General features: G+C 45.7%; 1 protein-coding gene across 1 annotated transcript in view; it reads left to right on the forward strand.

Moving 5' to 3' along the window:
• The window catches only part of LOC119407114 (orphan steroid hormone receptor 2), a gene marked incomplete in the record, with an annotated part of 24,222 nt that extends 14,963 nt beyond the window's left edge, over positions 1–9,259 (forward strand). The window contains 4 exon segments of the mRNA XM_037673973.2: positions 498–681; positions 2,439–2,722; positions 7,416–7,682; positions 8,892–9,259. Coding sequence (XP_037529901.1) covers positions 498–681; positions 2,439–2,722; positions 7,416–7,682; positions 8,892–8,917 — 761 coding nt within the window.
• Between the last annotated feature and the right edge of the window lie 99 nt (positions 9,260–9,358).

Here is a 9,358-nt window from a genome sequence, read left to right on the forward strand (position 1 = left end):
GGTGTTGTCGGCAACACTTTGGTTGCACCAAATCATGTACATAAATACAATTCAGCCTCTACATTGCCTCATTCTTGATAAGACAACTATGAAACACCACCTCGCCAGCGCTTCATCAACCTAGCGAAAAGAAATGCTTTCATATTGCTACCTCATAAGAATATGCTTAGGAATCCTCTGCAACTTTTTTTTCTGCAATTTCGCTTCGAAGTATTCGAGAAATGTTCTAGAAATATTCGAGAAATATTAGAAAAATATTCGATTCGATTCGCACTCACACTTCAATATTCGAATTCACTTCGCAACCAAAATTTTGCTATTCGCACAGCTCTAAAAATAATCTTATTAGAAGCAGTTGTTCCATATAAGCAGCAGTTCCGTTTAAGAGATTTTCGTTTACTGGGAGTTCACTGTACTAACAGGTTGCCTCTTCATACACCGCCAAACTGCCCCCATGGTGCTTGAAGATGTATAATTGTGTTGTTGGACCATCGCAGGGTCCAGGCTGAGCCCGTCGTCCGGACCCCTGATCTCAGAGGAGCAGGCTCTCTTCCACGTGACCCTTCCAACGACACCGTTGGGCGGGGCACTCAATGTGCATTACGTCTGCGAGAGCGCCTCCCGTATCTTATTTCGGTCGCTGCTCTGGACGCGGACCCTGCCGGCGTTTGAGGAGCTGCCGTAAGTTATTTGCATTTGAACATGTTTGATTAAAGAGGCCAGGACACAGTCACCCGACAATTTGCGGTTTTCTGTGAAAAAATGAAGTAGAGGGTCTATTGTGCCTGTACATATATGGAAAATGGACCGTAAAAGAATATTTCAGTGCATAATGAGCCCTAGAACTTGACGGCTCTAAACCCCATCCATCACTGGCGACCACCGTTTTGATATGGTGCATGTGTCGTCATGTGCTGCATGGAGTGAAGCTATCATCTTCTACCAAAGTTTCAGCCGCTGCAAATTATTCAGTTTGGATGCCAAGTTTAAGAAAGCTGAAATGGCTTGCACGGCTGACAACAGAACAAAGTCATTCCCTGGAATGCAGACGCTTGCAAAGCAAGCACCTTGTTACGTCACAGCTCGTGAGTGCACCAGTGTTGCCCGACTTTCACTCCGCTAGCATGTTTATAAAAATATCAATATATAGATTAAGTGCTTGACCAAATGAGCTAAAATTTTGCCACCTTGTTTGTGAACGCACAAGGATTAACCTTCATAACACAGCTTATGGTCAAAAAATGCATCTCATGGCCCTTTTAAATGTCCATAGGGGGCCACAACTACTATGAGAAATAAAAAAAAGGAAGAACGAAGGTGGACTTTCTTGGCAACCCGGACTGACGACCTAAAGCTGACAAATGCACTGTGATGTTTGCAGTACTGTAGAACTTGTACATAACGAATTATTGTGTGCATCAAACAGTTGTAATGTCCCCCGGAATATATTTTTGATATGTAAAATATTTTATATATCAAATTACCTATATATAAGAATGTTTTGTGATCCCCTTCACAATATATCTGGATTTGATTGTACCACATCTGAACAGCAATCTTCAGTTTCAGGCTGTATGTCTTAGCATGATGGCACTGACATGGTTTTACAAAGCCAAGTCTTCATGATGCAATAGCATCTTGTAATACGATGCCCCAGTGACTCCGTTGTTATACCTACAAACCCATGAAAAGTGCATCACACATCCTCTACTGTATGGGAAACCTTCAGACCTGCTTTGAGCTCTCGGCCTTGTGTCCATGTCTTACAGTACAGTAGCTACGGTTAACTGAAGAACGCAATTTCTTTCTACTAGGGATGCGCAAATAATAAATTTTAGGTTCGAAACAAATTCGGAGCGAATAGTGATTGGGTTGAATAATTTCGAATCGAATAGTTCGAAAAGCATATACCACGTATTATAAATGAAAACGAGCATTTTTGTCTGACCCGACTAACCTTCACAATATTTTTTCAAATTGGAACTAGTCATATGCTAATGTTAGGAAGTCTTTTTGGTTGTAAGTGAACTGGAAGCAACTTTGAGTAGTAGCAGGATTTGAATTTCAATGGGGTGCAAGTGGTAACCAGTAAAATACGTTACGTTTAAAAATTTACTATACTTAGCTCATATAAGCCAATATAACAAGTTTTTAACTTCAAAAATTATTCATTGATGTGAGGGTAATATGTTCATTTAACCTTGAAGTGGGGCTTCGCTGCAGTGCGGATTTTTTCTGGATATGTATTTTCATGGTATAGCACTCCTGCGCTGCAGTGAAACCACTTTTACAGGGGGGTTACATGCGGTCTAATACACGCGTTCATTTGGAATACCTTGAAATTCGCATAATTTGAATTCGTGTCGAAGCGAATTGGAATATTGTAATATTCGTTCGAATATTCGCGCATGCCTACTTTCCACTCTTTCTGATTGTAGGGCGTCACTCCAGCTGACACTCGTGGAATCGGCGTGGAGCGAGATTTTCACCCTGGGGCTGCTCCAGTGCGCGGAGCAGATGCAACTCTCCACGCTGCTGTCGACAGTGTCGTCCCACCTGAACGCAAAGGGCGGCCCAGCCAGCGACATCATGGGCAGCTCTCAGCGTGCCCAGGTGTCAGAGCATGTGGCTGCCCTGCAGCGGCTCCTCTCAGCGACGCAGAGGTTGCAACCTGATGACCAGGAATATGCCTTGCTAAAATCACTGGTGCTTTTCTGCCCTGGTAAGTGAATTGTCTTAATGCTGTGCCCATAAGAGTCAGTTCCAATACTACAAAGAATTGTTATGAGGAAGCTGCATCCAATATGTTCCATAACCCCTTCAGGTGCAGGTTATGAAGGACTGATTGCAAATGTGTAAAATTCCCACAACATAACTCCAAGGTGCTCGAATTACATTCCAAGAAAGAAAATTGACTAATATGTTGCTTTTTGCGAGTTTCAGTAAATTAGTCATAATTAGCACGTAATTAAATATATAATTATTCTGCGCTCACTCATGCTCCATTTTTGCATGAAAAGGATGAAATTGGGGGCTAAAAATGCATGCACAATTCGTTTTTGATTGTACTCGTTTCGAGCGAAGAAAAAAAAGAATACCTTTGACGTTGGTCCTGGAATGCAGCACGTCCAATGACCCATCGAACGTCATAGTGCCCTCACCAAAGTGATCATGGTCATACCGAGCACATTAAAGGGATCCTGCAACGCTTTTCCAAGTAACCATGGAATGGCTTCATTAGAGGAGTTTATTGCCTCACGAATCGACCACCGCAAGAATTTTTAGAATCCGTCCAGTACGAGCGGAGTTACAGAGACTTGTCGCATGCTGTAATTGCTTTTTCTCTGCTCTAGTCCCGACAAGCGTGCTGGAAGCTAAGCAGGGAGGGATGGCACTAGGAAAAAAGTTACGTCACGTGCACGTCATGACCTTGAGCACTTTTTTTTTTCATCAAACATGCGGCTTACTTTCAGTGTGATCGCGAGTACGGGCACGGGGCGCCCTCTCGCGGTGGTCGCGGCACCTGTGCAGCTCATGATGCTGAAATCAGCCAATGGCCATGAATTTGGGTATACGGTGCGGTCATTTGGGCATATGGCATCATTTGCCGAGAGAAAAGGGAACGATTTTTAGCTGACTGAGAATTAATCGCAAATTACAGGCCACGTGCTGCGCTATAACGTTTGGCTTAGTGCAAGCTGCACTAATATTTTTGCCTCCGTTTCCCTGTGTCACTGATGTCCACTCTGTACTGTGTCCGTGTGTGTTATTGCAGTATTACAAGATGAATATACACCAACTCGCCCAAACTGCTGATGATGGCACCCTCAATGTGCGTGGTTGTGTACATTTGCTTCTATTCACTGCCATCATTGTCAGCACTGTGTTGGTGCACTACATGCAACACAGTAATTGTGCCCTGAGGTGTCGGGCGATGCTGTCATACCATAAGTGGATACCCCAAGTTCAAAATCACGCCATGTCCACGGAATGAATGATGATAAGTGGGCGAAGCTCGAGAGGGGGAGATCATCGGTAAACCGTAACTCTCCCATGAAAGTTAGCCCATTACATCATTAGAAAGACGTAAGACTGTGCGTATATTATACAAAATCAACTTTTATCTTGTTCTTGTTCGTTTGTTGTTTCGTTTCTTCGTTTGTTCTTTTCATTTCGTCGTTGTCATGGCGGCTGGATTGCGAGGTCCCTTCATTATGACGGCTTTATGGTCCGTGAAATGAAGCGAGAGAGGTTCTTGTATTGGCTGCAGTGGGAAGTTTGCAAACACTAATGTTGAATTCCAATGGCAGAGTCGGAGCAGCAGATGGACTCCGCGAGCGAGCACTCGACTCTGGCGTAGAGCGACGCCTCCAAATCCGCTATTGGAACACAATCCGCGCCGCCGGAGCAAGCATGGGAGCAAGAAGGAAGCGGAAGTGCTTGAGTTGCCCAGAATACCTTGCGTGTAGCTATTCCATTCTGCTAATTCCGCTGTCGAATTCCCGCTCGTACGCGGCAGTTTCAGCGTCGCTGTCACTATCCGATGAATCGCTCGTGCAGAAACTGGAGTTTTCTGACTCGGAGCTGTCGCTATCGATCAGCGGAAGCAATGCCGCACGATTTGCCCAGACGCCCATGTGGCCCATGTTGTCCGCCATTACTGTCAAAACACGCGGCAGCGGCAGTGCCCCCAAGCAGGCAAACGTGTTAAAGGAAGTACGTCAGGCAGAGTTCCGGTCGACTCCGCCGATTTTTGCGGAGCAACTTTTCCTGCTCCACGGTGTGACTCCCGCTCTGAATCCACTCTGACTCTCCCATTGGAACGCTTGACTCCCGCCCTCACTCTGCCATTGGAACACACTTGCTCCAAAAGGAGCAGAAAAGCTTGCTCCGACTCCGCCATTGGAATTCAACATAAGTCTATGCACGTCCCTCGGATCGTGGTAGGTTGCATATGGATACATCTGAGGGCGTACTTGGAAAGCATGTGCTGCACGATCCAGTCATTGGCAATGAGGTCCACGTTGAAGTCCCCAACCAGCACAGACGGACGGTTCTTGTACTTGTTGTCGTAGTCACGTAACGCATCGTCTATAAACGACTTAACGTCCCCGATAGACAGGTTGGGTGCGAGGTACACGGTCATGACGGCGACTGAATCAGTGGACCGGTGTTTCGACGCGTGGTGGCAATTCCGGGCTCGATTGTCGGCTCCGCGATGGAGTACAAAGCATGAAGCTTAACCCGCACCTCCACCAGTGTAACGACGTGAAATCGACGAGGACGCGGAGCACGACAAACAAACACGCTTTATCGATCAGAGAAAGAACTGCAACGTCTTCTTCGTCCCTGCGCTGGGCCAAGAACACTCGCGCTGCTTCGTTGCCATCACCACTGGCACATACGCGCGGCATAGGCGGTCACGTACGAGCTAGGAGGGACAGACCCACGGCTTTAGGAGCTTTGCCCCTAATATATCCGTTCTCTTATTAGTGGCACGGGCACCGAGTGACACGCTTTGCTATCTTCCAGAGTGCCTTGTGTAGCACCGGTGTGAGTTGTCCAAAAACCCTGGTAAAAATGAAAACGTACATACAGTAGTAGACCCTTGGTTAAAAGGAACCTGAAGGGACCGGAAAAATATGTTCCGTTTAACAGGAGTTCCATTTACCAAGAGGTGAACAGGGGTGCGGAATCAAAGTATGAAACCAATCATGTCAGTGGCAATCGTTCGTTTTAAGCAGCAGTCCCGTTTAAAGGGCCACCAGGTTTGTCACCAGGTTTGACAATTTTGAGCTGACGAGCGCAATGCATACACTGGGCGTTAACGATCACGTCTGCCAAAATTTGCAATGCTACGCACCGCAGAAATGGATCAAATTTCGAACTGAACAGTGCTTGCTCTTCTCGCGGGCGCATGCCCAGAGAATGAGGTGATACGTACACGATAGAAGGGCCCTACGTAGACGGTAGTGCTGTGACGTCGGTTCTCTAAGTAGACGACTGCTCTGACGTCACCAGCAGTAGCACGTGACACAGCGATAATTGTTTGACACGACCTGTGTAGTATGTGTAATTTGTTGCTTGAATAGATGAATAAAACTTGAGAGGAATATTGAGACACACAAAGGGAATGTGTGCGTCTTTTCCATTTTTTTTTTCGTGAATTGGAGCGAGATGCGGGGCTAATGTGCCTCCGTTTCGCATGCGTTCGTGTCCCCGCGGTTAGCACATTGAGCAGCTGCCAGCCCTGGAAACGAAACTAATGTTCTGGTGTGTTCAAGCACTCATTAGGCTCATTTATTGTCACGCGTCTACCTAAATGTTCATGCGGCACTGGCTCTTGATACCGCTAGTACCGTGCCCGTACAAATGTCACAGCTTTCATGCCCGTCCTGCAGAAACAGGCAGTATACCACAGAAAACACCAACACAACGCCCACGGCCGCTGCATAAAAAAAAAAAAAAAGGAATGGCCGTGCAACGCCGCTCACGTGCTTGGGCATGTCATGTGCACGTGACCATGCATGCGCATGACGTGTTCATGTGTATGCATGAATACGTATGTGGCGTGTGATCCTCCAGCTCCGCAGCCGAAGAGGGCAGGGAAGGGATTTGCGAAGGCTACACAGGGCAAGTGGCAAAGGTTTGAAGCTCGCCTCCTCGCATCATGGTATCGTTCCGTTGCAAATTACTGTTTTTCTCAGCTCATAATGAAGTGATTTGAAAAATTCTTGCGGCATAATGCTCTTCATTCGGCACACGACCACGTCCAACGTCTAACTAAAATTTGCTATGTGGCCTGGTGAAGGGCCCTTTAAGAGATTTCCATTTACTCAGAGTTTAGTGTAACAGGTATGAAGTGGGTTAAGCTAAGGGTTGTGTATGATAGAGTGGACATTAAGGTATGTCATAAGCTAAAGTTGGAGTCATATAATTAGTAAAAATTAGTGTAAGCAGCAATTACATCTCAACCCACCGCATGAGGCTCATTGCGGCACCTAATGGATCAGATTTCAATCACGCGCTTCTTTCTATGTGGCTTTGACAGTGTGTGAAGCAATTACCCCAAAGAATAACCAAGGAATACACCAGGGCACTCGAACACCGAGTTGCAAGTACCACTACCAGACACCCAAGGATTAGGTTCGCCTCCAATTTTTCGTTCTGCAAGAGTTATCTTACATAGGTGTAGGTTATGAAGGCCCACATTTTCAAAATAGAGAATGCATATTTCTCCCTATCCACATTTTCTACAATCATGTTTGGCTAAAGTTTCATTCATGTTTCATTCATGTGTGTTTTCATTCATGTTTGGCTAAAGTTTTCATTCATGTTTGGCTAAAGAACTGGCTGTTACCAGTTCTGAACATTTGAGGACTGGCATGACCGAGCGACTTTGTGGCCATGTGCAGACCGACCGGCGCTGGGGCCAGAGTGGTGCGCGCGCCTGGAGCGGCTGCAGGAGCGCACCTGCCGGGAGCTCGAGTTGCACTCGGGCGGCACTGGTGGCACCTGGAGCGGGGGCCGTGCGCACCGGCTGTTGTTGCAGCTGGCGCCCCTACGTGCCTTGCAGCCCTCGCTGACAGAGGACCTCTTCTTTGCGGGCCTCATTGGCAGCGTGCGCATTGGGAGTATCTTGCCTTTCATCTTGCGCATGGACCCTCAGCAGCTCGAGCGAGGTGAGTTGAATGAGCTTTGTGTCAAGTTGGCTGTATAAATTGTCTTTCTACATCTCAGAAAAAGCTGCTTTTGCCCTGGAATTTTTATTTTGGTCGGATAATTTTTTTGTGGGCGTTTTCCTAATAGTGGGGACTTCACAAGACCATAAACAAAATATTGACACAGTGGTGCATGTATTTATGGATTTAGAAACATGGTGTCAAATTAGGTTGTCAGGGCTCAGTGGTTGTGAAATGAGAACAATGGGCACTTTATTCCTGCTACTCACTAGAGTATGCAAAATCTGAACCAATGTCTTATTTGGCAGTGTGGAAGTCCTTGAAACAACTTCAGGACTTCAGGTCAAGTTTCTTCTTTGTGGCTTCCAGCTCCACAAAAATGCCACAATGGTGGTGTCAACCGCAGTGGGGATCATTGAAGAAATATTCCCCCAAGAATTAGCAGTATTGGCTTCTTTTCCGAGGTGCTAGGGGAAATGTTGTGTGATGGTGTCACTGGACACCGTCAGGGCCTAAAGGGTTAAGATAATAATGAAAGAATGGCAACAGTGCCACCTTCAAGCTTCAGCACTTTTTGGCCGCGACATTGTGGATTCTGACGACCTCAGTCAGAGCCTAGTTATCAATTTGTCCACATAAAGCCCCCCTCCCCCTTTTCCCCCATGCACACGCCTATGCTTGCCAATAAGGATGGACTACGTTGCATTCTAAATAAGCCTGACCGAACATAGCAAGTTTAGAGAACATTTTTGTGGCCAGAATGGCTCTAGCACGTGAAAATCTTTTGAAGTTTACGATGTTGGCACCAAGGGGCTATAACACGAAAACTTGAAATGAAACTCATACCTCTTCTAACAAAAAGCCTCTTCACAGGGGATTAATAATAGAAGGTATTGTTTAGCAGTTTAGATGTCTCTTTAGCATGCAAATTTTAGTGCAATTCGTGTCACAGTTCAATCCAAGATATTGTGTGCAGTAGCTTGGCACATACATAGCATACCAAGAGAGCTAATTCACAGCAGGTAAGTTATCACTTGTATTTGACAACAATCAGATTTCTGACCATTTTTGCCTGTGCACAAGAGATCTGCATACTACTAGTTCATTATTTACACGCACAAATTTTAGTGCTAAAGTTTGTATCCAGAGAAAGTTAGCGGCACTTTCTCTTCGTGATGCGTGCAACAGAAACTCTCTTCTTTTCCCCAGGTATGAAGACTGACGCAGTAAGCTGAGCGTTGCTTTCTTTGGAGGCGAAAGGTGCCTTCCGACTGCGGCCAGGAGTGCCTTTACTAAGAGAAGTTGTCACGGACGCAGTGATATACTCAAGTCAAGTGCAGATATTAAAAAAATATATATATATATATGCCTGCACGGGCAACATTTCCAAGAAGCCCATTGATCGTGGTGTTCATACGCATTTTGTACCAGCGAAGCACAAGTGATGTTTGCGCTTTTGGAACATTCTTATATGTACATGTTGCACGTGTGAGCAGTGTCGGAATGACGAATTCAACACACACCATGTTCAACATGTAAAAACGACACATTAAAATCGTACGTATATTGCGTCGCAACTGCATTCAGTTCTTTCGCTAAGCAAGACAGAATACAGCTGTCTGGTTGGAAACTATTTTAAAAAATTGGATAATATTTTCGAGTTCTTGGAGTACTCG

This window comes from Rhipicephalus sanguineus, chromosome 10 (genome assembly GCF_013339695.2).
Source record: "Rhipicephalus sanguineus isolate Rsan-2018 chromosome 10, BIME_Rsan_1.4, whole genome shotgun sequence".
Lineage (NCBI taxonomy): Eukaryota > Metazoa > Arthropoda > Arachnida > Ixodida > Ixodidae > Rhipicephalus > Rhipicephalus sanguineus.